Below are 26,246 nucleotides of genomic sequence, written 5' to 3' on the forward strand. Positions count from 1 at the left end.
TAGTTGTTTTGCCCTATAACTTTAAATCAAGTCAAAAAATGAAGAAAAACTACATAAAACGCCCTCGAATCCATCGACTACAATAGTAAACGGGAACGACCCGCAAAAGAGAGAGAGTGTATCGTACTCTCTCCTTTGCCGACGTTGGAGATGCGCGTTCTATTCTTTTTTATTTCTGTGGTATGAAGAGTAATTTGTAACATGATGTAATTTAAGCCCCGTTGCTCGTGCGTCTCTTTTTTTAAATTAAAAGCAAATGTGAAAACAACTCTCGTTGGAACGACTGCTGATTGGTTTTCCCCGAGTTGTTTACAGTTACAGATAACTAGATACCCGCGTGGCTGTTTCATGTTACGTATTGGAATAGATTAGTAAGTGTAGAGAAGTTGTGTAGCTTTTCCAATCTGACTTCCTAGACTGCATATACTGTACTGCCATGCAAATCATTTCGGCGTAAAATATTTACATCACAGGTTAGTAATAAAGGAACCGCGCCTACAGGAAAGGAAAGGCGTATTAGCCAATGTAAACTAAGTACTCTAGGATTACATCATCGCAGATCGCGTCAGCTTTGAAAACAAAACATTAAAAGCGAAGGTGGTAGGTTCGTTACTAAAGCAGATACTTCTGTCATACTCTTCGTTCCGCTGCTGTGTTTATGCAAGAGGTTCAAAGAGGTAAATGCAAAGTTGATTTCCGGCACTGCGTTATATGTTTGTTTATAGTGTGATCGTGTATAACTTTTCATGCAGGTTTTAAGTCTAACTGTTTGTTAACTGGTAATAATTTGAATCATATCACGAAAGAGGAAATATGGAATCACAGACGACCACCACCACCACAACAACGCATACCACTACAGTATCATTAAATGTCAACTATGTGACTTCTCCGCTCGGTATCTTACGAATTTGTGAAATGGTTCTTGGTTTAATATGTTGGGCTATTGTTGCATCGCTCTCATGGCTTAACTATTCACCACCATGGCAATTTGTCATGTTTGTTGCAGTGACATCGTGGATTACGACAGTGTAAGTAACAATGGAAAAATTTAGTACTGTGGGGTAAGATGGATACCTGAAGCACATAATATTCCATATTTCCGAATCCAACTTTTAACAATTAACGCTGATTTGGAATTGCGAGGATACGGTTATAAATTTCTGTATCCTCTTACCCCAAACTACTACTCGATTTTTATCCGTACCAACTTACCCCAACCTATTATACAAAAGTGGACCATCTTACTCAAACCCATTATGCGAAAATGAACCATCTTACCCCAACGTACTAATGTACTATACGCTATTTATATTAAAATTTATACTTTTTTTCTTTTTAGGATTTTGTTTATAGTCTACGTCGGTGCTTTTCACGCGAGCATTTGCTCCGGTCTTCCTTGGGCAATCATTGAGCTTCTTTTCAATGGATTCTGGGCGGTGTTTTACTTTATTGCCGCATGTGTTGCTGCAGCATACACCGGTGGCTTGTCTTTACTTGTTGCTGCCACCGTATTCGCTTGGTTCACTACAATATGCTACGTTGTGCATGCAGCGTTTGCATTCAAAGAGTACAGAGGTGGCTCTTTCAGCGGCAGCAGTGTTAACACATAAAAGACAATTCTCTTCTGATCTCGCAGAAATTGACGACGTTTCTTATTAAATATCATAAGTTTGGGCTCTACAAACATACAAGAACGTTCTTAAATTTTGCACTAAATTAGCAAGTGCTTCTTCAGTATGTCAACTATACTCTTTTATGTACTTTATAACATATACCCTTCAGTAAATATATAGTAGAGTGGGGAAAGATGGAGCACCTTTTTGTTCTTTACTCTTGACCCATTTCGTATTAAACAAAAAACGTCTAAAGAATCATAAAACCGCATCTTCACAATTTCCATATACCGTTGTTAATTGTTTGAAACACGACCAGGATTTTATTTGGACATTATATGTCCTCAAGGTGTCCTCTCTTACCCCACAACACTATATATTTTAACTACTAAATCTATAAAAAATACACTATTGATATAACTATCTTGATTGTAAACTTCTGTAGGAATAAATAGAATAAATAAATAAACGTAACTTATTTATTCTCGTATATCGGGGTAACGTAATGGCGTTTTTGGCTTTTTTTGTTTCAATGTATATGTGAGAATCATGACAACTAATAATGGACCATTGGACCGGGACATTGGCCTGGGTCATTTGCGGTTAAACGTCGTACGTCACAATGGTAGCAGCGTCGGACTTCGAATTTGTTCACTATGTATATTTATATACCAAGGTATTATGCGTGATAACTAAAACAACTGCTTGATCTACTATATTTGTTTAGATTTTAAAGATTTAATCATAGTACTTTCTTAAGAGAGAGTACTATGATTTAATCGGCTACAGAATCTGGTCACGCATGAATAATTTGGTGTATAAACTAGCGCTAACCAAAGTTAGTATAGACCAAGTTAGGAAACGGATTGTAAAACAACGAGTCTTGTTATCCATTGTCTCGCGTATATGACGTCATAGTCGCCACCATTACGGAGCCCACGGCATAGCATTTTATCATTGCTGGGTGCTGTTTTTCGTTTAAATATTGCGATTTTTTAAAAACCAAGCACTTCTGCGCGTAAAAATGGTTTTCTACTAATGTTATATCTTATCACAACAATAAACCTCACAAAAATAATCAACTTTTATTGAACACTCAATCGATTAAAGAGTTAAAAAACAAAAAAATATCAAGTTTACTAACCAAAAACATAAAAGATCATGTTTAAAATATAAAAATACAAACAAAAACGCACAACATTACCATAAACTGGTGTATCTAGCTGCAGTTTTGCATGTTAATTGCCGTGATTTTACTTTTTGGCTCACAAACTTAACACGTATACCCGGCAACGAAACTGAAGGTATCTGTGTAAAACTATCCTAATATCGAAGTGACATTGAGGAAAACAATACTAAGTTACTATTTATGTTCCTCTGCTTGAATTAGTAAGCTACCTTTTTTTGCGTTACGGGTCTTGGTGAAATCGGAAAACGCGAACACCTTATCTGCTAGTACTTAAGCAGTTTGGAGCTGCATGTCCACTCATGTTGGATTATAAATGTAGTAAAGAATGGCTCTGTAGATTCGTAGGTATGATCATATACTATTATGTAAACTAAGCTGATTGATGCTAGTCTTAATCGCCAACGTAAAGTACCCTGTTAAACCACACTGTACGCCGAAAACCAGTCAAAATATTAATTTACTTCACATTAATTCCTAGATTTAATATTATATAACAAGATTTATATTAGAAATTATATTTTAAATGTTAAAACAACCGCTATACGTGTTTTCTAGCTTTATATCGCTTACAAGAACTAAATAAACACATGCCGACCATGCATTTGTATAGGCGATTCACGCTCTGTGGGCTCCGTAATGGCGGACACGAGCGCCGTTTCCTAACTTGGTCTATACTAACTTTGGCGCTAACCATAGCCGCTAACTAAACACGCAATGACAGTTGATCCGACGTCTCTAATGCGTCACTCTTTCATGACGTATCAAGATTGTGAGATCATACCACAAAGCTATGAAGCCGAAATTAAGTTCCTCTTCTGCCCAAGAATTGTTCAACGTGAAAATATCTGTATGACCATACACGTTCTAAAATATTGTATTAACCAATAATCATAAATAATATTTGCCAATGTAGTGGATACAGTCACGTGCCCAATAAATCCGTAATGTTACGGACTTACGGAATGTGACAAAAATAGAACTTTGGTAAGCTTTGTACAACAACAGCAACAGCAACAACATTTAGGTTGCTTTTATAGAGAAATGGAGAATATAGTGTTAGTTGACCGTGACAAACTATTCGTATGTTCAGTAATAAACATATTATAGGAAATAGGAGTCGTTTTGCTTGTTTTATTGTATTTTGTCTCTTTTTTTAGGTTCCCTAAAAACAAACGTCTGTGTTAATTACAAAACAATTAATGCACGTTGTTGCCAAATGTTTAACAAAAGCTAGTCCTAGTGAATATCATATGAAATTATAAGAACATTTGGATCAACATTTGACCTCCCATGATCAATGTTTTCACCTGGTTCTGATGTGAGTATAGTTAACATAGTAATCATAAAGCAAAAACTAACTTGGCAAAATTCTAAAAAGGCTGCAGGTGTGTGCTTTGGCTTATATATCTATTATATATGGATAGGAGGGATTCTTATGTTTTTTAAGTTTTACAAAAATATAGGATGACATTGTTAAAATACAGTTACACTCATTGACTCATAGTCATCAAACATAAGGAACCTCATTGATATACTTTGGCCCTGTTTGTGTCTTTAGTCACATAACAGCAGGGTATAGAGGTTTTATGCTTAAAAATGCAATGATAAAACATATAATGTCACTGTTACAAAAGGTATAGCACCCTATTACCTGCCTATGTTTGGGATATTTACAGAAAACTGAATGAATATTTTGTTCTTTGTTTCCAGAGAACAAATTTGAGAGCGGAAGTCCCTCCTTTCGTCCCAAGAAGAGAATGGCCTGAAGGTTCAATGGAGCAACATAATGGTGGTCCGCTGCCAAGATATGTAACCACATGCTACCCATTTGTACAGGATAATCAAGATAGGTATAAACTTATATGTTTTAGTTAATATGTTTATGAAGTGTTGTAATGTTTGAGGGTATAAGTTGATTTAAAGGCCTATATGCTAACTTCCTACAGCCAGTATTTTCACATTCTATGATTTACAAATTATAGCCTATTTGAGTAACTGAGACACAAACAACAACTTTCTTTTTGCTAATTAAAACTAAAAGTATAAATTGTAAATGCACTTTATACCAAACACAGTATTATCATATTCACATATTCCACAGGCATCCTGCACAAATAGGGATTAATATGAACCAAAGAATGGCAAACCAAAACATGCGGAACTCTTATTCAAGTGTTAACTACCTAAGTAACAACCCTAACCCTGCAACTCAGTTGACAAATGCCAACACCCAGATGGGAATGGTTCAACAAAACTTTTCCGCACAGCTTTTTTCGGGTAAGTTTAACAAAATTTAAATCTAGTGTTGTTTTTTTGGATTTTTTAAGTTTAGCCACAAATTATAAAGTAAAAAAAATTACAAAGTTACATATGTGATAACTGGTAAGCGGGCATGAGACGGGATGTATGAAACAGAACAACCTTAATATGATCAATGTCGGATAAATAAGTCCTATTCATTGAATTAGTTCTACATTACACTAATATCTATTGTTTGAACTTGTTGGTGTTTTCTAACTCCCTTTGTATTGTTATTCTAAGTCTTTAAATACAACTTATGTTACAGGTAATTTGGCTGACACTGCTCACATTACAGCAGTTTATGGAGATTCTTTTCAATGCCAATACCCTCCTAACCAAACGTCTATGATAGTGCAAAAGACTTCTTCTTTATCAAGGGTAAATCTATTTTACATTTAACTACTACAAGAAAAAAACAATGTACCTACCTACTTACCAACCTACTTGTAATTTGTTTATTTTGGATTCAAACTTAATGTTTAACATAAAAATGCATTTTGTTATTAACTCTGTATAATTAGCTTTATTTAATTAGCGTAACCGTGTTTGTTGTTTAAGTGAAAGTTATAAGTAATAAAGTGAAACTGTTTTAGTTTCTGTTGAACAACAGATCGAATTCCAAATCACAACTTTTGTACAGTCAGAGTCAACAGTACATTTTTTACTCTCAACAATTTACAAAACTAGATTATTAAACAGGACGCCTAGATTATTTATTTCCAGTTTTTCAACCTCTTGTATGCAATGTTTCTATGTTTGATTGTTACACTTAGTGAACGTAATTTTAAAATTGATCTTCTGCAAAATAAAAACAAGGCATATAATATATATATAACTTATTACACCAACATCTTTTTTACCAGATAAGTCATTTCAGTCTAATAAATCACCTTAAGCGCTATTTGAGGATGAAATAAAATAACACCACACCATTTTTTTTCATTTTTTTTGCACTTTAGTTTAAATTTCACGAACATTTTATCTTCAGTCAAGCAGCAGAGGAAGTGGAAAGAAGATCCTGAAGAGGAATGTTGGGACACAGAAGGAAGTAAGCAGAAGATCACCTGTCTCTCCTGAGATGGTGGATAGCTGTCAACAAACTGGTAAGATAATATAAGACTTGTGTGAAAAATAATGTTTAACCATGCAATATTTGCTGTTGGCTATGTGTAGAACTGTATGTAAAAGTAAAGCGATAGCAATCAGTAAGAGGGTAATTAAGGGTTAAAGATTATCTTGTGTAGTTCTGTTAGGGATTTAGCTTTTGTCCAATTACATTCATACATTGGACAGTGTATGGGTATGTAAAATGTCAGCCATACGACCCGAAAAATTTATTTGCTAAGTAACATTTAGTGGGCAATTCATAAACGAGCACGAGGTGTATGGAACAGAACCCTCGTGGTATAATAACGACTGTTTTCCCGCCATGCGAGGTTAAATAAATTACATTTATTTATTCATAGCAGAAGCAATTGCTTTTATTGTGATTCATTTTTTGAGTATATTTTCGAAAATATTGCTTTGTATAATAAGTAAAGTAATAAACATTATATTTTTCGCATCTTTATAGATTTTCCGATGAGCGTCGCATGTAAATCACTCACTGACCACCCAAGCTCCCTCAGGAGGGCAGCAAGGAGTAGAAGACGTCGCGAAACACGTTCATCACAATCGGGGAACTGTGATTCATCAAGTGACCACGCTGATGCTGACGTTGACAGTGATTCTGGGTATTACAGGTTTGTTTATTTGTTTGTTTAAAAAGGAATTGTCACTGTTTTTGTTTCTGATATGAATGAAAAAAAAACCTATTTACCCTCACGTGGCGGGCAATAACAGTCGTTATAACACTGATGTTTTGTTTCATACACCTCGTGCCCACTTACGAGCTACGATGTATGTAACTTCCATCCTCGCGTGTCGGAGCAATGACAGTCAGTAGAGCACAAGGATACTATTTCATACATTAGATTTTTAGCAAATCTGGGTTGGCATTGTTAAAATACAGTTACACTCACAGTCGCCAAACACACGGAAAGTTCATTCATTAAAGTGGTGAATGCATTAACCTATACTTTGCCTATACTTTTTTGTTGTTTGTACAGAATGATAACAGTAGGGTGAAACTGTCAAAGATTTCAAATTCTGTATTGTAACTTGTTTATGTATTCATAGTTTGGTAATATATTCACAACATGCACACATACCTGTATATCAATAATTCATTTCAGCCCAAAACATCGTCTTGGTCATAAAAGAAATGGAGGAACCAGCACTAATGGTTTATGGTCGAGAAACGAAGTAGGTTATTTACTTATGCAAGAATAATATTTTTAATATCTCTTTTCTATTCTGCAGAATATTTCAGGTCCTTACAAGATCTTGCTTTTCTCCATATTTTTCGAATGCCATATCCCTATTTTTAAAATATGGTTATTCTTATATTTTATATAATATTGTATGTTGATTATTTTATTCATGTGTATATATATATGTTGTTTTTATCAAAGATGTTTATCCTTATTTTCCAAATATCTTTATTTATGTTTTTCACATATGTATATCTCTATTGCAGAAGGACCCAGTACCCCAAGTAATCTACATCACCCCAACGAACGTGGCCCCACCAGTGTCTTTATTCCAAGTTCATTCATCCGCCCATAACCATATGTTCCCTAACTCATTACCCCCTCAAGTTACCCCACCCCCCAACAGTTTGTTGGGTTATGGCCACCCAGGTCCCCCCATTATACTTTCACCCCCACCCAACCAAATACTGGGTAAGTCAAAATCTGAATAGGATTTTTTATGGTAAAAAAAACATATTCAAATTCTTTATAGCGTGTTTAATTATTGGTTGTCTTCAAATCAAATAAAACTATGTCATTTTTCATGTTTTTTTTGGAATTTTTAGTGAAACCTTGATTGATATTGTTAAATGCTAAGTAAAAGGGGTGGCATGGTTTATATGCTAAAGTTTCTAATATGTTCCTAATATCTGCAGCTAATCGTCCTACCCCTCCCTTTCCTATCCATCCCAGTATGATTGGGAATCGCAATCCAAACCAGGTACAACATTTGTAAATTCTATTCTATATGAATGGGTGGGGTCCTTGAGAACCTAGGTTGTAGGCCAGGTTTAGCCCATTACTCCAAACATACAGACTAATTTTAAAAGTATGAATTGAACATGTGACTATAGTCCTTTGGTCTGCACTTTAAACACTATGTTTTAAAATTCTTGTGCCTAATTGTTTCATTCCAATTAATTTGTACAAAATTGAAACATCACTTAATGTTTATGTTTATATAGTTTGGTTTATTCAATCCAGAGTTTAAATGCTCTGGTGGTCACAATCAACTGGTTACAATGTACATGCTTATACTAGGAAGGATAATCTAGCCTTATGTTATAACATCCTCTTGTTGTCAAACAATGCTTTCAAAGTAAATCCTCATGTCTGTTAGTTGTAAGAAAAGCGCAGGAACCTTTAGTATTCAATGTCAATCAAGTAATATATCATAACGGCTTGTTTCAAAATTTAAATTATTTCAAGCTGTTACCTGTTTACTAATACTCAACATACCAATACAAGTGCTGAGTGCTGACAAATATTTATCTTAATAATGTTAACAATTGAATTGTCTTCACTCTGAACCCCTATACATTTATTTAATATTTAAAAAAACTAAAAAACTAAAACACAGTATAGAAATTAAACTTGTTTCCTAAAATTACTGTTTGGCAAAATGTATGTGTGCTGTTAAGTGCGATTCTCCCTGATGAATAGACCTGTATGGGACGTTTAAATGTCAGTTGGCAAATAAATGACAAAATAGCAATTTTTAAAACAATTGTAATATTCCTGGCAGCAACAGTTTTATATATTGAAATCTAAATTATAAAAAAATAAAAGTTTTTTTTTTTTAACATTTGGTAAAAGTCAACCAATTAATACCAACTGTTTCATTGATGTGTCTGTAAAGAATATAATTGAATGACACAAAACCAATGTAACCTTAAACCTACAGTACAGTAGCATCACCAATACAAACATGCTAGTCATGTGGTTGTTGTGTCAAATATTGATGATTATGTGTTTGTATTAAACACACTGTGGCCGACTGTGGTTCGTTTTATATTTATTTAACGTTAATATTATTAATGTGAAAAATAATACACTTTTGATTTCAATCTTTTAGTAAAGAAATTGCTGTTCATTTTAACAATATAGATTTTATTTCTAAATATAATATTTTTAAACTGAATTTTTGGTTCAAGCAATAAAGTAACTTTATTTAGCTTTTAGTGTAAAATTAATGTCTGCATCTGCATGCACCCTGTGTGACTATAAAACTATTATTGTTGTAGTTATAAATGGTGTATAAAAGACCTAAATTGAAATTATACCAATATTTAATTATGAATTACAAACATTAATTTAGAATACCACGATACCAGTCACCACACAGCTTCCTTTTCCCTTTATTAGATCATGAAATATAAATTAATTAAAATAATGAAATTAACAAGTCTATTTGGCGCAATTTAATTTTTTAAATCCAAATTAAACATCCTATGCAAGTCACTTTAATCAGGGTAATACACAAAACAAGGTTTTAAATATCCATCAATATTATTGTTTTACACAAAAAAAACTGCAAAACGGGATTTGATCTCAATGTACTGTTTGAAGAGTTTTAACTAAAGAATAAAATGTAATCAATTATGAACTTATGAACATGGTATAGGGTAATGGTTATATAGTTGTTAACATTGTTTAAACGCATTCAAGCATTCTCCCATAATTTCAGTTTTCCTTATTGGATATCCTTTTCCCCACAGTGCCCAAGCAACAACAACTGGAACATAAACCAACTCGCGTTACCCCCCGGCTACTGGCCCAACAATTCCACCCACCCCCCACAACATCGACATCAAACACGAAATCCCTCCCTTGATTTCCGACACCAAAGAAACCTAAAAAAGTTTGAGTTTTACGGCGAGCAGCCATATGTTTCTGCCGCTGGATCCCAGTTTTTGCAGGGACACTTCGATAAACGAAAGCACGACAAACGGAAAACAGTGGATGAGGTTCCAAGCCGAGAACGAAGTCCAGTTGTAATGCAAACTCACGAGCAACCTAATACGAACAACCTGCACTTCCATGGGGACAACTCCATGATCATGCTATCGGTAGGGATTCAGTTTTTGTGCCATTGAGTTAGCTAAATATTAGAAAGTTGATTGAAACTAGATTTAAGTTTTTAGGTACATCAAGCACAGATTTTTTGTTTAGTTTCAATAGAAGCTTTACACTACCTGTATGACTATTGTTTCGTTTATACACTTCGGTTTAAAAATAAAACCGGAAAAAGTTAAAAAGTACTATTTTATTTTAGTAACACATGTTTTGTTTAATTTGCTTTAACAGGACACGCAAGAGTTCCCTGGGTTAGATGGAAACTTCTTCAGCACGTCATCTTCTCCTTCAATCAATGCATTCTCATATAGTGCTGCTGTTATGGGGAAGATACCAAGGCCTATCGCTCCGGTATGTCATGTATTATATAATGGTTAAAATGCATTAAGATATAGCAGTGTTACAGCAGTTAAACACATATGTTGCAATCATTTGGAAAATGTAAATTAACAGATAAACAGCAGCGCCCCTTACCCATCCTCTGCTGCAAACCTCAATGAAAAGTCCCAAGCACAGAAGACTAAGAAGAGGAGGAAGAAAGCAGAGCGGGCTGCGAGAGCCGCAGATGAGGAATATGCAGAGATCAGCAAAGAGCAAGAAAATATTCAAGTAATTAAAATTAATTCAAAAATTTGTTTACACTTTTTGTAAATTTTATTTTGTAAGGGACCAAAAATTTAAGCCAGATTTGACCTGTTAACCGATAGGTGTTTTTTAAAGTTTTTTTTTGCGTAGATATACGAGTATGTGTAAAATTAAAGTTTAGAATATTTTTAGACTTCTATTCTATACGGGCGAGGCCGTTTGGACCTATAAATTAATCCAGATTTGGATCTTTATTATTAACGATAATTTGACGTCCTATACAATGAATATATATAAAATAACATTACACTACAATACCTTTTAGACGATACTAACCTATCTATAAACCACAGAAAGTGCTGAAGAAAACAGCTTCGTCTCGAAACAAAAATAAAAACCAAGTTCTTGATTTGGGTGAATTCTTGACCTCAAAGTTTGAGGAGAAAAAACTATTGTCGGACTCTCCAACTAAAAACACTGAAGTTGCGAAATCTTGGGAAGAAGGACATTTAGTTGCAAAACCTCCACTTGATTTAAATATGAAGTGGGTTTTCTTGTTGGTATTTCTAGATATTACACTTGTTTTCTTTTAGGCATTACAATTATTTTTTGAAACAGCTCTCCTGGCATTTATTTGTGTTCCTGTATTTAGAAATACTGTAGGAATGACACCCAGTTGAATGCTAGATCCTAGCTGTTTTAGATAACCAGTTAATATCCAAAATTATCATAATTAATATATATATTTAATATCTTTAAAATATAACAGCAGCCGTTTAAACATGGAGATAGTTTTTAATTATACTTTGACATTTGATTGCATATTTTTGTAACTATTTCATGGATAGAGCATTTTACAACTTTTCAGGATTTGTTACATTTGAGACACTCCATACACGTTGCCTTTGCTATATTAACTAAAACAAAACATTTTTAATTGTTATTTTTTATTTTCTGGATTTACAAAACAAATGATTTCAGAAGAAACAGTAATACCCTTTTTGCATGGTCACTTTTATGCGCGTAAGTACTCGCATATTTACTCGCAAAAACAAAGTTAACACGCATAATGTCATAAGCATGTTACCTGCTGTAGGAGGTTGGTTGTTACTCGCATTATGCGAGTAAAGAAAAGTATGGTGGAAGTACAGTTTTACTTTTAAGAGCCTAATCTTTTCGGGTATTATTTTACAGGATTTAGTTGGTAATAGCACCATGAGGTGTTAAAACTTATTTTATAAACTAGATTTACCAATATTGCGCTAAAATAAGCTTACTGAATGTTGATACGCGCATAAACAAAATGACCATGCAAAATAACGCGGTAAGCGAGTTATCATATGACGAGTTAATGCGGATCGCTATTCGCATTAACTTTTTACCATGCAAAAAGGGTATTATTGAACTTTAAGTATACTGTTTATTATTTAAATTATTATTTTGTATCAGGATCAAACCAACTGGTCCTCCAGCAAATGCATTAGATAGCACAGCACCTTTAATTAAGAAAGGAAAGGAGAGGGAAGTTCCCAAACCTAAGAAACCAAGTGCCCTTAAAAAGGTTTCTACTTTAATATGTAAAATTTGTTTTAGAAAACATATTTTTTAGTTCTTTCTTCACACAGTTGTCTGGCTGAGTGGTTAGTCACTTGTATTGTAACCGATGGATATGGGTTCAATGCTTGGTGCTGTTAATACTACCATTGTTGGTGTATGTTTGCTTGGGCAAGACAATTAAAATTTATTGCTTCAACCAAGTAGTCACTAATGGATTGTCTGTCAGCTATACAGAAACAAACATTCACTCGCATAGTTAAATGCATGGTGCGTGATAACTCGTAGGCGGATAAGTAGTCTGTGTATGGAACAGAACACCTGTGTTATATTGACTGTCGTTACCACACAAGGCAGGGCTAAATAACTTACATTTATTTATTCAGTACATGAAATAAAATAAGATATAAATGTAATACATAAGTACAACAACGGATTCACCTTGAAAGCTTATTTCTTCCCATTCTTACACAGGTGATCTTAAAAGAAAGGGAGGAAAAGAAGGAACATCATTTGAAACAACTCACAACGATGTTAAGTCCTGAAACTGACGTGCCACCTTATCCTCCTGCACTTTATAAAATACAAGGTTTGTATTTATACCTGTTGGGCAACATGTTTATCTGTTTTTCGTTTCTAATAGTCAATTTTTAATGTATATAAAACCTGTCATTGATTCTGTTTAAATAAAAGACTGAGGATACCATTTGGGCCAACTGGCTAGGCATATATCTTTTATATTATACAATTTGTTGGATTTAAATTTTGTCTGTTACCTATTTCGTATCACCGGATCCTGACTACCATTGATATCATACTTGAACAATGGTAGTCTGTACCTTATGGTGGACACTTTTGTACAAAAAACATGTATGAGTTCGTTTTAAACCGTAGTGTAAGTCTGGTGATTTTATAAATCTGTTGTTTTTCTTTCAGTACCAAGTGACGATGAGAAATCATTAGGGCACGACACAAACACGGAGGTCAGCGTTAGCATTCCGCCCACAGTACCTCAGATACATAGTCGGAGATATAGAGAGTGAGATATTTATGTATTGTGTTTTTATATCATGTGGGTGAGGTCCCGTAGCGTGGTGCGTCATCGGTCTTAGGATTGTCACATTTCCCCAATATTGTGTTTGGCACTAAATGTGGTTGGGTCAAAAATCAAAACTACCAGGTTTAATGCTAGGCTCTGTTACCATTGTGGGCGTGTGTGTTTCTTTGGGCTTAACAGCGATTGTTTCAACCGTTGGTCATAAATGTCGTTTCCAAATTATTAGCCATGCAGAATAAAAAGATAATTTACAAAATACAATTATTTTCACCCACAAAGTTACATACGTGGTAACTCATAAGCGGGCTCGAGGTATATGAAACAGAACACCCATGTTATAACGACTGTTGTTTCCGCACCACACAAGGATAAGTATTTTCATTCATAACTCATTGATTAATGATTCATGTCCACCTAGGTATTGCTGTCAAGTCCTTGACAAGCGAGTTGATGAAATGAGCAACCAGATGTTACAGAGACTCGTCTACTTTCAAGATAGGTGAATATAATCGTGCACGTAGTTGTAATGCATCTCTTTACATCAACTGTTGTTGTTTTTGTTTAAGTTGTTAGGTTGATGGATTCTGCATTAACAGTTTAAATTTACAGACTTTACAAAACTGACCCAGCGAAGGCAAAAAGAAAACGCAGAGTTGTGCTTGGTTTTCGTGAGGTGACTAAGCATTTAAAGATGAAGAAATTACGCTGTGTCATCATATCACCCAACCTTGAAAAAATTGAATCAAAAGGTAAAAAGTTATTAAAAATTTGCGTTAAAAAAGTGTTCGGATTTTTTTTCATTGACAATTTTTTTAAGCTTAAGTATTTTTTATTGTAAATCTTCTAATTATATAAATGAATGTCATAATTAAATAAAAAACTTCGTTCTACCTGCCCCTGTTAAATACGTTTTTGGTGTGTTGTTTTATACCCTGATGATGTATAACTTTATGATATATAACGAAATAATGGTTTAATAAAAATATGTGTTACTTTAGGTGGTTTGGATGATGTCTTGCATGAAATACTTGATCTCTGTAAAGAACAAAATATTCCTTATGTTTTTGCTCTTGGGAAGAAGGCACTCGGACGAGCTGTTTCGAAAACTGTTCCCGTGTCGATTGTCGGTGTGTTTGATTACAGCGGTGCAGAGGTAACTTTTGGATAAGTTGTTGGTTAATATATTTGATCTATGACACAGACAGACAAAAAATGGAAAGGATTTTATTATGTAATTAATAAAAATTATAGCTGTTTTTTTTACCTGGTCCCATGACTTAGTGGTTCAGGGGCATGCATTGTAAATAAAGGATACTGTGTTTAATACTGCCAACATTATGTTTGTGGTATGTGAAGTTAAGTTAAACATTCAGTCTGGCACTGTTACTCAATGCTTAGTCATTGTAACTAAAGCATGATAGGTTAAATTTTTGGGTTGTCTATATTATATTGTCAGCCCTATATTAAAATAATAATTAAAATCCAAAAACTATTCACCCTCAAAGATACATACTTGGTAACTCGTAAGCTGGCACAAGGTTTATGTATGTATGTAACACCCATATTATAACAACTGTCACTGCCCCTGCCATGCAAGGATAAACGAATTACAATCAAGTTACAGTAGATTAAAGTTATTGCCTAATTATACAACAATATCATCTTATGTAGGCTCAGTTCAAGCAGCTTGTGGAACTTGTAAAAGAAGCTCAACTTCAATATAGAGACATGGTTCAAATATACCAGAAGCAAGTTGCTGAAGCCAACAAACCTGTACAGGTGCGGAAAGTTTGTAAACAGTCTTTGTGGAAAAACTTTTGTATCTGTTTTTTTTTCCATTTTTTTATACATTTTATTTTCTGTTAAGCTAGTTAGTTTTTTGAAGCTAAATTCTTTTTTTTGATAGTTTTTATAAGATTATAACAGTCCATACATATGACACAATTGTATTAACATTCAAAACTAAAACCACCTATAGCGATATAAGAAAGTTAAATAATCTAAATTGTTTTAATTGTCCCACCACTAAGCAAGAGAATGGATTCTTTATTATGGTTTTAGTTTTTAAACTAAAACTTGAGAAATTGTGCCATGTATATTGTGTATATCGTGTTATGTTTGTATTTAACCTAACCAGATTTATTTATACATTTTAAGTTTTACGGCGTCTTATAGTCATATTAATACTGCCCTGATTTTTTAATACATTTCAAGTTTCTTTCTATTAAATTCACATTGAAACTAACCAGATTTATATTTTTCATTTTACGTTCTGTTATATGCATATTGAAACTGATCAGATTTATGAATACATTTCAAATTTTCCATATATATTTTTGTACAGAGTGCTGGACCCTCGAAGAGATATGCGTACATGACCCATTCACGCAATGCATCTGCCACCAGCCATCTGTCGGTTACCAGCATTATATCTGAGCCTATATCAGAGATGAATGAAGGTGAATTAATTTCGAAATATACTGTTTCAAAAGTTCTATATTTTATTTAATCACTAATAAAGATACAGAATATTTTTCTTTTTTTTTAATTTTAAAATTTTGGAAAGCTTAAAGGTCTTGCCTAAAATACTGTTTCTATTTTTTAGAACTCTGCAACTTATAAAATATTTTCTACCTGTACTGTTTTGCTGATGTTAATTATCTTCCAGGGAGCAACTGGAGGGTGATCATGGATGCGGGAGAAGATGGTCTCTCCCCTCCTCCCGAGGATGATGTATCAGAAGAAGAAGAAGTGGAGGAAAGTCCAGGGAAAGAGAAACCAGCTCCTCCCGTTCCTGTGAAGGGTGGGGAAGAACTGAGCCGCAAGGATTCCGGGAGCACAGTTGTTGAGTGCCCGCATCCGGAGTTACAACCAGATGATAACTTTGTGTCCGAGCTTCCAGGAGAGGAGGAATCATCATCAGTGGATGCAGAGGATGCTGAAGAGATGAACTTGAACCATCGACGAGCGCTCGATAAATCTTTCTCCACGTGCAGCACCCTGAAGCCCGAGGGTGGAGTGTCTCCCCGCATCTCAACAACATCCGAATCTTCATCGTTGATCCCAGATGATGTTAGCTCCCAATCATCTGCTCAGGATCGGATCCAGCTTTGGTTGGAGGACGCGACTCGATCCGTTGTAGATCTCGATCTCAATGATGTTGTTCCGGATGCGGAGGATGTAAACTCTGAGAGCAAACTCGTTACTCCGGATGTAAATGAAAGTAAGTGAAGCCCAATGATTGACCACCTAATATAATATATGCCACGTATGATATTTTGCCCCACCACGCAAATAGGGGTTTAATTAGTAAGGTACATATTGCTTTTTCTTCATTATAATCTGCAGTTGCAGTGTTATATTACTACGATTCGCTTTTAGTTGCCCTCTTACTTTTGAAGCTAACAGCCGAGTTTTACCATTTCTTTGCCAATCGACCTTTGCATTTGTTTCCTAATTAAACTCAACCCCAATGAAGTCCCGCAGGTATTCTCTGTTTTGGAAAGATGGGTCATTGAATCCGGTGTTATATTTTTGTACTTTTTCGCAATTTTGCTCAAAATCGGCTTCATTTTTCTTTGTTGTAAAATACTTGTACACCCTGAGGTGTTATACATATATTCGACAGTATGCAATGTGTACGATACGTTTTTAAAGTTCCTTGTTCGATTTTTGCCTCTGTATATGTATGCGGATATAAATCGGCAAGTATTGTGCTGTCGTCACAGCCGTAACTTAATATATAGTAGGGTGGGGGAAGATGGGACACCTTTTTAATCTATTTTTTCCTCCAATTTGGTAGTAAACGAACGTTCAACGATTTTGTATGAAACTTTATCCTCGCGGCTCCCATAGATCGTTGTTAATTGTTTAAAACACAATCAGGATATTTGGTTATTATGTGTTATAGGTGTCCCATCTTCCCCCACCCTACTATACAAATAAATATCTCTTTTGGTAAAATAAAGTTAATTTTTCATCCGCTAACAGCGAGGCATCATCAGGTTATAAATGTAAATGTTTTTCCATAAGAGTTATTTATTTATAACTTAGCAATGCTGTGACATATCAGTAATTCCTATTTAATGGATCGAGACATTTATTCAACTTTTATTAATGTTTAAACTTGGCCTACCATGCCTACCATATATACTACTCTTGTTTTTTTGCCCCACCTGGCTAACTGCTGGTTGGTTTATTTTGGCTTTGTATTTAACTTTACCAGATATTAATACAAAATAATATCCTTAGACCTATATACAACCGTTTGTTGCATTAACTGTTGGTAAATTCCAATACGAAATATCAAATATGTTAGAATGCAATTTTATTAGTTTTCTTTAACGAGTTATATTTCACACTCTACGACAGATCACTTACAAATTGTTAGTATTTTAGGTTAGTGGGTATATTTTTTTGGGGGGTGATCGTCAGAATCTAGTCGTATCCACTAGTTCCCATTCATTATATTTCTGCAATTACGTTTCATGCAACGAACGCATCCACTTAGTTGCATGTGCTCAGGTATGGTCATCCCGGCTGGGCACTCAGATGCACAACTGCTTCGCTTGCATGCGGTAACCGGTGCAGCGCAACGGGCGACGCACGCTTTACAGCTTGGGAATCTCGGCAAACATTGAGTCAACCCGCACCTGATCATGCAGCGATTAGCGCCACTGCCTTCGGCCGCTAAATATAAAAGGAATATTGGAATATTGCAAAAAAAATATTTCAAAAGATATTACCTTCGCGAGTTGCGTGGCAGACAGAAGGACATGTAGCTAAAGCGCAAGGTTTCATTTCCGTGCAATCATCTTTGCACGTTTTCAGGCACCTTGGCACCCCAGTTCCCATCAATCCTCCATGATGGCGGTTTCCACGGGCATCAACACACACCGATGCAAGCACAAGTACAATTGTAACAACACAGAACGTTTTCATTTTGATCGGTTGATAGCTTCTGCATGTAGATAATTAAAATAATTATTATTTTAAATACATTCGCTCCCCTGTTTAACAATTAGCATTAGCTACAAACAACAGCAACTACTTACAGTCCTGTTGACTCCAAATGAAGCTTTTCCTTGCAAAACGCAAGCTAAGTAAATCGCTCTGCACGGTTGGATTAACCTTGTGCTCCAATTCCGCTAGCTGTTTCTGCTGATGATGGAATTTGTCAAAAGATCACGCGTTCAAAGCGTCGAGCTTCAGTGAAGCGAAAATGGTTCGTTTTTTGTCTTTTGGTAAAACATCAGTCAACGGGGTACAATGCACTTGTTTTTGACGTTTTCGTTCATAAATTGGCCTCAATTGAACTTTTCTGTTTGTCGCCTTATTCAACACGGTATATGGGAGAGTTCGCTTTGTTTCACATGCTAACTGTAATATATTTCATTAATCTGTCCTTGGTCTCCTTTATAAGTTGCACGATTCTCGTAACGAAATAACATTCAGGATCAAATGCTACGAAATGTCCAACCGACAAAATTCCAAACGTTTTTTATATTGTTGAATATATTTTTCATTCAAAATTGCATCTCTGTTATTTAAAAAGAATCATATTTTGCCGTGAAGGAAGATGCTGTTTTAGGCGAGTATATTTCCACAAAAAAAAAAACGTTGGTCTTGCTGCCTCGTTTGACCCGCGTTTGCTAGAATGTTCGAACCACCTCCTGCGTTTTTTCTCTCTTCACGTCGGTGGTGGAATAAAAGAAAGAAACGTTGAAGAGAATTAAAGGAGGAAAATATTGTTGTTTTGAGCTGGTGGGGGTTATTGAGTCGAAAACATACCCACAGAATCTTAGTCTGCGGTGCTCGAGCTCGAACCGCTCAGACGCCGCTGGGTTTTGTTTTGCAAAATGCAGGCGCTTGTTTTGACATTGGTTAAATTGCATTGTTACTGGCAAACAAGTTCCACAAGCGTACATTAAACGTTAACGCACATCTACGAAAGAATCCCAAAACCTGCTGCGGAAAATATATTGAAGAAAGTTAATAGCAGTAGTCTTAAACTGGCGAAGACGATAGTGTATATAATATACTCTCACTAAGTAACATACATGGTTACTCATAAGCTGACATTGAGTGTAGCCTATACGTCCGTGTTACAACGGCTGTCGGGTTCCGGCCACGCCAGGATAAAGCAAGTTACATTTATTCTCATGATTTTGATGTCTAATGATATAGATCGGTGTTTTTCATCGTACTTTTAAGCATCGGAACAATTTGTGCATTGAAATATTTTTTCGCAGCTCCAAACGAAATTTTATGATCCTGCAAAAAAACAAAAAAAACAATGTAAAACTACAATGTATTGGCTTTCAGTTTTTTTCCAACTGCGGTATCTGGCTCTGTATTTTTAACTTAAACCTAATTTTAAACCGCTCGTTTTTTTTTCTAAATTAAAAAAAACTGGCCGCCAGGGGGCGCAAGTCCTCCGCTAAATATAATATACAGCGCGTCCTATAAGTGTACACTTTTTAAACGGCCACAGCGGCATCGTTTACCTATGTACAAACAAGTTATAAAGTTCGCAATTGGGTTCAAGGTATATGAAATCAAACCCTGTGCAACAACGCTTGTCGCTGTCCCGCCTCGTCGGGCGTAATAAATTCAATTCATTCATACGAAAACAGAGCTTTAAAAGACAGTTCTTCGGCAAGTTGACTAAACTGATCGTAATATAAAGAATTGCAACAACAGTAGCGACATACCATCGTTTCTTTCCTATTGTATTAAAACTGGCTGGTTTAACCTAATATACACCTGTCTCTCTTTACACAATTGTTTAGTATATAAAATGATAAGTAACACAATGTTTAGCACCATGATTTATTACAGTACAAAAATTACATAAAAGTCAACAAAGAATTAGGAAAGTGAACTGATATTGGTCCCCGCTTGCTTTTCAGCAGATTTATTTCTTGTATCTCAGTTCATTATATAAGGTTTCTTATATGTGAATTAACATCATTAACATTACCAAAACGCGTCTTCGTCATCATCGTCCTCATCTTCGTCAGCATCTTCGTCGTCATCTTTGTCATCATCTTCGTCATCATCTTCGTCAGCATCATCTACGTCATCGTCGTCATCATCTTCGTCATCTTCGTCATCTTTGTCATTATCTTCGTCATCATTTTCGTCATCATCATCTACGTCACCATCTTCGTCATCATCATCTACGTCATCATCTACGTCATCATCTTCTTCATCATCTTCGTCATCTTCGTCATCACTTTCGTCATCATCTTCGTCATCATCTTCGTCATCATTTTCGTCATCATCATCTACGTCATCATCTTCGTCATCATCATCTACGTCATCATCTTCGTCATCATCATCTACGTCATCATCTTCGTCATCATTATCTACGTCATTATCTTCTTCATCATCTTCGTCATCATCTTCGTCATCACTTTCGTCATCATCTTCGTCATCATTTTCGTCACCTTCGTCATCACTTTCGTCATCATCTTCGTCATCATTTTCGTCATCTTCGTCATCATCTTCGTCATCATCTTCGTCATCATCTTCGTCATCATCATCTACGTCATCATCTTCGTCATCATTATCTACGTCTTCATCATCTTCATCATCATCTTCATCTACGTCATCATCTTCGCCATTAGCATCTACGTCATCATCATCTTCGTCATCATTTTCGTCATCATCTTCGCTATCATCTTTTTCATTATCTATGTCACCACCTTCGTCATCATTATCTACGTCATCATCTTCATCATCTACGTCACCATCTTCGTCATCATCTTCGTCATCATCTACGTCATCATCTTCATCATCACGTCCGGCTTGATTACCATCCTCTTTACTGGCATTGTTTGGCTGTTTATTAAGTTCGTTACCATTTAAATTCTTTCCGTCTAGTTTGTCAGATCCTCTTTCGGTCTCATTTCGAATTCCTGTAGAATTTTTTTTGTCGTTATTGGCTTTAATTCCTGTTGGTTCCTTCTTCGCAGCAGCAGACTCTTTCTCTTTGGAACCTTCACTTGGTTTTGGACCCAACATTTTTTCCAGGACTTCCCGGCAATTCTTAACCATACATTTGCGACATGCTGGTAACCTCATGGCTTGTTTGCCCTTCAATCTGCTTGGACATTCGGATGGACAAGATTTCTCTCGGCAAACTTGTATTTCGTTAAAGCATTTTTTGATGCATTGAATGCAGACGCTGATTGGGCATTCATTCATAATGCAATTCTTTGAACACAACTTTGGAATTCGTGCTGCAATAAACAGAACAATAAATAAAGAAGTTATATAATCACAATTACGATGATGCCAGTTTAGGCGGAATGTAAAATACTATTTTGCTGGACTTGATTTTTGTCAGTTAGTTATATTTTCGTGGCACTTAATTCTCAAAGCTTAGTTATATAACTTACTGCTGCCACATTTTCCGAGGCATTCAGCTTTGCAAGCCCCTACTGGAACACAGGTATTTGTGCATTGTGTGCGACACACCATGCCCGGACCTCTCTTTCCACCACGGTGAGGCCTCATGTCAACTTCTCTATTAATGATACGCAGAAGTTCTTTATTCATTCCCGGTTCCATCTTACGCATGCTACGACGAACGCCAGAGTTTCTTTCTTTGTCAATCTTTCTACCACCAACTACGGTGAGTAACACACATATGCAGATTACTAGAGTAGCCTTCATTGCTTCTTGTTAACGGCTACTCAACTTTAGTAAGAAGCACAATATTGTGATTAGTAACACCACACAAACTCTTTATAAAGTACTGATCCTGCAGTGAAGAAGGGGTAGCTCCAAAGTAAATAGTTAAACACGGTTGGATCAAAGTGAAGCTAATCACCGGCAGATGGTCTACTGTCGTCTCGTCTGTAGCGATTTTAATCATCGTCTGATTCGACTTGCGAGTTGATTATTTGCAAGCTGGAAACTGCAATTATATATCACGAAGCCGTCACTTATCTTTCACCAATGGAGACTGACAAGAAACGTTACAAAAATAGACAATCACCGTTGCAACCCACTGTATTAAAAGGCTCGAATATTTTTTAAATTGTGGTTGGCCTTAAACGAAAAAAAGGTTATTCTGATTGGGAATCAGGTAGCAATCATGTCATATTATTCCATATTTCCTAATCGCGATTTGAACAAATAACAACCCTCTTTTATTATAGTTCTGTGAATCTGTCTTTATTTAATACCAAATGGGACAATGGGCCATCTTATACTGCAACCTACTATTTATTAATCGCTATATAGTAGGTTGGGGGAACATGGGACACCTTTCCATTCTATTTTCTCGTACATTTTGTTGGTAAACAAAGAACATTCAAAGAATTATAAGACCTTTTCCTTGCGACTTTTATAGACCGTTGTTAATTGTTTAAAACACGACCAGGATATTTATATATTTTGTGCTAAAGGTGTCCCATATTCCCCCGCCCCACTATATAGATGACTGATATCTCTTTGAAGGTTTTTTCGTTAAAACTTTTTTCCCCTGGACTGCTTCACTATCATTTGGGAAATTTTCATGTTTCGGGCCTACGTAACCAACACAAATATAGGAGTGTGTGTGTATGTATTGTTGATATCACGGTACACATGCGGCGCTTTAGAAGCAGCGTTAAACAGGTAATACGATATACACAGTAATGCATGATGTGAAAATGTAGTTGGCAAGTTTGCTATAGTTGTCACCCTGATACATCAACCGCATATGAGCATATTTAGGCAGCACGGCAGTTGTTTATTAGACACCGGCGGCAAGATTGGGTTTTAAAGGACGCGGCAACGTCAGCGTCATGCGGGCATTCTCTGGAACATCTGCTTGTTTTACAATCTCGAACCCTCTTCATACAAGGCTGTAAACAATCTTTGCATGTTGGGGTGAGGCATTGAGACTTCGCACAAGTTTCAACGCATCGAAAAAGAGAACCGGGAACTGAAAATACATAATTTGTAAAGCATATAGTGTATCCAGAAGGTTGCTTAAACTATTTATTATAGTGTTATTTTCTAATGTATGGGTGACACTAAATAAGCTACATTGATGCACTGGGTTGGAGCAATTACAATTAAGTGCCTTTTGCAAGGACATAACATACGCCCACACTGGTATAGAGACAACAAATAGGCGCATACACACAACACGACAAATAGGGTGGGGGGAGATGGGAAACCGTTTCATTCCACTTTCTCGTCCCATTCGGTAAGAAACAAAGAACATTCAAAGAAATATAAACCTATATCCTCACGACTCCCATGATCGTTGTTAACTGTTTAAAAAACGATTAGTATATTTGGATATTAGATGCTCAAGGGGTCCCATCTTCCCCACCCCACTATATATATATATATATATATATATATACATATATGCACAAACCTTCACGAGCGCATTTGCACATGCATCTTGATTTGGAACAAGCTCTAAGACCAGCGCATGGTGTCCTACAGCCAGCCAGGCATGAACCAACAACCCTATCTCTTGCTGCTTGGAATCGATGGAACTGTTTTATGTTCTCAAGCCTGGCTCCAGGGCACCCCCCAGTGGCCTCCAATACCAACACAACAGCAGCAAGCAGGACGAATAAAACACAGATAGCTTTCATTTCTCTGGCGATTCCTATGGTAAACTAACAACTGTAAGGAATTAATATGGTTAGAAACTAAGGAGCATGACTTACTAGAATCACCATATTAAAAATAACACGTCGTCATTAATTGATTGATTGAAATAGGCGTTAAAATAATATACACAGCTAAAACTGATAGAATTAAAGCAACTGACTCGTCATTTTAATTAAAATATATACTTTAACTTGTAAAATCTAGGAAGCTTAATATTTTTAACATACAGGTGTAAAAACATATAATTATTCACGTCGCTGATATCCAAACAAGTTCAGTGAGCATTATATACATGGATAAAAGTCAGATACACTGAATGATCATATAGTTACTGGGGGTGAATGATGCAGTTCATATCAAATCCAACAATCGATTTTCTGTGCTCATTTCTTCTCCCTCTGCTCCCTCCTCTTCGTCGTCGTCATCTTCGTCGTCGTCATCTTCGTCGTCATCATCGTCGTCATCATCTTCGTCATCATCGTCGTCATTATCTTCGTCATCATCTTCGTCATCATCATCTTCGTCATCGTCGTCATCATCATCGTCGTCTTCCTCTTCTTCCTCTTCTCCCCCTTGTCCCTCTTGTCCTCCCTCTTCCTGAGTATCTTCTTCAGTTGGTGGTGGCCCGAACACCCTTTCCGTTTCAGCTTGACAATTCAGCTTCAGGCACGCCCTGCAGAAGAAGAAGCGAAACGACTTATGCAGCGGCTGTGACAACGGACATACAAAGGAGCAACGGTTGGCCCGACAGGCCCGGGTCTCATTAAAGCACGATTGCATGCAGCCCAAGCAGTCACTGACTTCACATCCATTAACGAAGCAGTTGCGTTTACATAGCTGAGGATTCCGTGCTGCAAAACAAGACCTTTTAATTTTAATGCCTTTAAAATATAAAAATGAATAAATAAATGCACTTTATTTAGCCCCGTGGCGACGACAGTCGTTATAACGTTGATGTTTACATAAATAAAACATAAGCCTAATCTTACGACATACCGGCAATACAGCTTTCATTGCAGGCCAATTTGCATTGGTGAGCAGGAGCGCACGTTTCGTTGCATTGACTTCTGCAGCCGCTCATGATTATTGGTCGTGACCATGGCTTCCGTCGTCGGTGACCAGTTACTCGTCTCATTCTAGCAGTGAAGCGACCATATTCTTGATGTGCTGGTTTCATAAAACGCATATGATGACGTTTCCTTAACCTCGAGTGCTGCATGTAACGTCCAACATGGTCCCCCATGCGCGCCTGTCGAGAATGGCCACCCCCTCGTCCAGCCTCAATCGCGACAAAGCAAACGCACACAAACAACGCTAACAGAAGCGTGCTTTTCATTTTTTCTTTGATTTTACGTTATACCAACTAAATATACCTGGATGAGATTCCACCATTATCACTACTTTATTTAAAACAACCATGATAAGATAATAACGCAAACAGATTATTCGTACAACAGGAATTCAATGCACCATTTTTCTTGCGGTAAAAAGGTATTACATTTCTTGACGGAATTAGGTTACGAATATTAAACGATAACGAGGTTACAAATTATTTATTCTGTTTCGCTGCTGCGACAATTGGCAACTAAACAAGTTTTGCATCGCTTGTTCTTCTTTGGTTTTCGAAGGGTCAGCGGACACTCTTCAGCACAGTTGGCGGTACGGCATTGAACCATGCGACCAAAACAGGCCGTCTTGCATGTCTCGCATTCTGTGTTCTGCATACAGGTGTTCAACTTGCAATTGCGTATGCATGGCCTTTTCGCTGCCGCTGCAAAAAGTAATAAAGTATAATTATTGTAAATTAAGTGCATGTTATTTGCCACTACAGAAAAGCTTACGACATAACATAGCGTAAACTTTAACATAACTTACCACCAGCGCATGTTACTTTGCATTGTTTCTTGCAAGTAATTATGGCGCCACATTCAGTTTGACATTCAGCACCACACCCCCCAAGTTTCTTGTTCTTGTTCTTTCCTTTCCCATGCGCATCAGCGACAACCATCAAGCTTACCAGCAACAATATTAAGCCAAAGGCAACCTTCATTTTTTATTTAATTTTTACAACCTGTAACTAGAAAATGAATACTAAACATCATATACAT

General features: G+C 36.1%; 7 protein-coding genes across 9 annotated transcripts; 2 read left to right on the forward strand and 5 right to left on the reverse strand.

Annotated features, from left to right (window-relative positions):
• The first annotated feature begins 371 nt into the window (after positions 1 to 371).
• Positions 372 to 2,094, forward strand: LOC149737532 (MARVEL domain-containing protein 1-like). The gene is made up of 3 exons (XM_089874979.1): positions 372 to 677; positions 753 to 1,031; positions 1,343 to 2,094. The coding sequence occupies exons 2-3, from the start codon at positions 814 to 816 to the stop codon at positions 1,611 to 1,613; spliced, it is 489 nt and encodes a 162-aa protein (XP_089731105.1). The 5' UTR covers positions 372 to 677; positions 753 to 813; the 3' UTR covers positions 1,614 to 2,094.
• Positions 2,095 to 3,883: 1,789 nt separating this feature from the next.
• Positions 3,884 to 17,772, forward strand: LOC149737533 (selenocysteine insertion sequence-binding protein 2-like). 2 transcript variants are annotated; one of them, XM_089874964.1, is made up of 22 exons: positions 3,884 to 4,123; positions 4,516 to 4,655; positions 4,907 to 5,082; positions 5,372 to 5,484; positions 6,095 to 6,209; positions 6,680 to 6,848; positions 7,341 to 7,410; positions 7,685 to 7,889; positions 8,114 to 8,178; positions 9,956 to 10,306; positions 10,545 to 10,664; positions 10,767 to 10,922; positions 11,252 to 11,442; positions 12,348 to 12,459; positions 12,927 to 13,041; positions 13,389 to 13,491; positions 13,928 to 14,008; positions 14,119 to 14,258; positions 14,508 to 14,662; positions 15,181 to 15,288; positions 15,854 to 15,968; positions 16,178 to 17,772. In XM_089874964.1, exons 1-22 carry the CDS (start codon positions 4,103 to 4,105, stop codon positions 16,738 to 16,740), a joined length of 3,384 nt encoding a protein of 1,127 aa, XP_089731090.1. In that variant the 5' UTR covers positions 3,884 to 4,102; the 3' UTR covers positions 16,741 to 17,772. The 2 variants fall into 2 exon arrangements, with proteins under 2 accessions (XP_089731090.1, XP_089731091.1); XM_089874965.1 differs by having other exon boundaries at positions 6,680 to 6,839.
• A 47-nt stretch (positions 17,773 to 17,819) lies between these two features.
• Positions 17,820 to 18,723, reverse strand: LOC149737534 (uncharacterized). Its single transcript, XM_089874982.1, has 3 exons — positions 18,564 to 18,723; positions 18,255 to 18,469; positions 17,820 to 18,198 (listed from the first exon to the last, which is right to left on the reverse strand). The coding sequence occupies exons 2-3, from the start codon at positions 18,448 to 18,450 to the stop codon at positions 17,960 to 17,962; spliced, it is 435 nt and encodes a 144-aa protein (XP_089731108.1). The 5' UTR covers positions 18,451 to 18,469; positions 18,564 to 18,723; the 3' UTR covers positions 17,820 to 17,959.
• A 1,603-nt stretch (positions 18,724 to 20,326) lies between these two features.
• Positions 20,327 to 22,266, reverse strand: LOC149737535 (uncharacterized). Of its 2 annotated transcripts, XM_089874975.1 has the most exons (3): positions 21,915 to 22,266; positions 20,973 to 21,755; positions 20,327 to 20,939 (listed from the first exon to the last, which is right to left on the reverse strand). In XM_089874975.1, the coding sequence occupies exons 1-3, from the start codon at positions 22,189 to 22,191 to the stop codon at positions 20,488 to 20,490; spliced, it is 1,512 nt and encodes a 503-aa protein (XP_089731101.1). In that variant the 5' UTR covers positions 22,192 to 22,266; the 3' UTR covers positions 20,327 to 20,487. The 2 variants fall into 2 exon arrangements, with proteins under 2 accessions (XP_089731101.1, XP_089731100.1); XM_089874974.1 differs by having other exon boundaries at positions 20,327 to 21,755.
• Positions 22,267 to 23,069: 803 nt separating this feature from the next.
• Positions 23,070 to 24,126, reverse strand: LOC149737536 (uncharacterized). Its single transcript, XM_089874981.1, has 2 exons — positions 23,894 to 24,126; positions 23,070 to 23,449 (listed from the first exon to the last, which is right to left on the reverse strand). The coding sequence occupies exons 1-2, from the start codon at positions 24,117 to 24,119 to the stop codon at positions 23,235 to 23,237; spliced, it is 441 nt and encodes a 146-aa protein (XP_089731107.1). The 5' UTR covers positions 24,120 to 24,126; the 3' UTR covers positions 23,070 to 23,234.
• Positions 24,127 to 24,150: 24 nt separating this feature from the next.
• Positions 24,151 to 25,480, reverse strand: LOC149737537 (uncharacterized). The gene is made up of 2 exons (XM_089874977.1): positions 25,135 to 25,480; positions 24,151 to 24,989 (listed from the first exon to the last, which is right to left on the reverse strand). Exons 1-2 carry the CDS (start codon positions 25,472 to 25,474, stop codon positions 24,490 to 24,492), a joined length of 840 nt encoding a protein of 279 aa, XP_089731103.1. The 5' UTR covers positions 25,475 to 25,480; the 3' UTR covers positions 24,151 to 24,489.
• A 31-nt stretch (positions 25,481 to 25,511) lies between these two features.
• LOC149737538 (uncharacterized) lies at positions 25,512 to 26,244 on the reverse strand. Its single transcript, XM_089874983.1, has 2 exons — positions 26,014 to 26,244; positions 25,512 to 25,909 (listed from the first exon to the last, which is right to left on the reverse strand). The coding sequence occupies exons 1-2, from the start codon at positions 26,186 to 26,188 to the stop codon at positions 25,692 to 25,694; spliced, it is 393 nt and encodes a 130-aa protein (XP_089731109.1). The 5' UTR covers positions 26,189 to 26,244; the 3' UTR covers positions 25,512 to 25,691.
• Between the last annotated feature and the right edge of the window lie 2 nt (positions 26,245 to 26,246).

This window comes from Ciona robusta, chromosome 3 (genome assembly GCF_009617815.1).
Source record: "Ciona robusta chromosome 3, ASM961781v2".
NCBI lineage: Eukaryota > Metazoa > Chordata > Ascidiacea > Phlebobranchia > Cionidae > Ciona > Ciona robusta.

What these genes read in the sequence shown, in the direction of transcription:
- LOC149737535 (XM_089874974.1), bottom strand. Translation starts at nt 22,191, where the DNA reads ATGAAGGCTACTCTAGTAATCTGCATATGTGTGTTACTCACCGTAGTT. An exon ending in CCTCGGAAAATGTGGCAGCA is followed by an intron (nt 21,756 to 21,914) that starts GTAAGTTATATA and finishes TGTTTATTGCAG; the next exon opens with CACGAATTCCAAAGTTGTGT.
- LOC149737533 (XM_089874964.1), top strand. Translation starts at nt 4,103, where the DNA reads ATGTTTTCACCTGGTTCTGAT. An exon ending in TGTTTTCACCTGGTTCTGAT is followed by an intron (nt 4,124 to 4,515) that starts GTGAGTATAGTT and finishes CTTTGTTTCCAG; the next exon opens with AGAACAAATTTGAGAGCGGA. An exon ending in GGATAGCTGTCAACAAACTG is followed by an intron (nt 6,210 to 6,679) that starts GTAAGATAATAT and finishes GCATCTTTATAG; the next exon opens with ATTTTCCGATGAGCGTCGCA.
- LOC149737532 (XM_089874979.1), top strand. Translation starts at nt 814, where the DNA reads ATGGAATCACAGACGACCACCACCACCACAACAACGCATACCACTACA. An exon ending in ACATCGTGGATTACGACAGT is followed by an intron (nt 1,032 to 1,342) that starts GTAAGTAACAAT and finishes TTTTCTTTTTAG; the next exon opens with GATTTTGTTTATAGTCTACG.
- LOC149737534 (XM_089874982.1), bottom strand. Translation starts at nt 18,450, where the DNA reads ATGAAAACGTTCTGTGTTGTTACAATTGTACTTGTGCTTGCATCGGTG. An exon ending in CTGCCACGCAACTCGCGAAG is followed by an intron (nt 18,199 to 18,254) that starts GTAATATCTTTT and finishes TTTTATATTTAG; the next exon opens with CGGCCGAAGGCAGTGGCGCT.
- LOC149737536 (XM_089874981.1), bottom strand. Translation starts at nt 24,119, where the DNA reads ATGAAAGCTATCTGTGTTTTATTCGTCCTGCTTGCTGCTGTTGTGTTG. An exon ending in GTGCAAATGCGCTCGTGAAG is followed by an intron (nt 23,450 to 23,893) that starts GTTTGTGCATAT and finishes ATGTATTTTCAG; the next exon opens with TTCCCGGTTCTCTTTTTCGA.
- LOC149737537 (XM_089874977.1), bottom strand. Translation starts at nt 25,474, where the DNA reads ATGAAAAGCACGCTTCTGTTAGCGTTGTTTGTGTGCGTTTGCTTTGTC. An exon ending in CAATGAAAGCTGTATTGCCG is followed by an intron (nt 24,990 to 25,134) that starts GTATGTCGTAAG and finishes CTTGTTTTGCAG; the next exon opens with CACGGAATCCTCAGCTATGT.
- LOC149737538 (XM_089874983.1), bottom strand. Translation starts at nt 26,188, where the DNA reads ATGAAGGTTGCCTTTGGCTTAATATTGTTGCTGGTAAGCTTGATGGTT. An exon ending in CAAAGTAACATGCGCTGGTG is followed by an intron (nt 25,910 to 26,013) that starts GTAAGTTATGTT and finishes TACTTTTTGCAG; the next exon opens with CGGCAGCGAAAAGGCCATGC.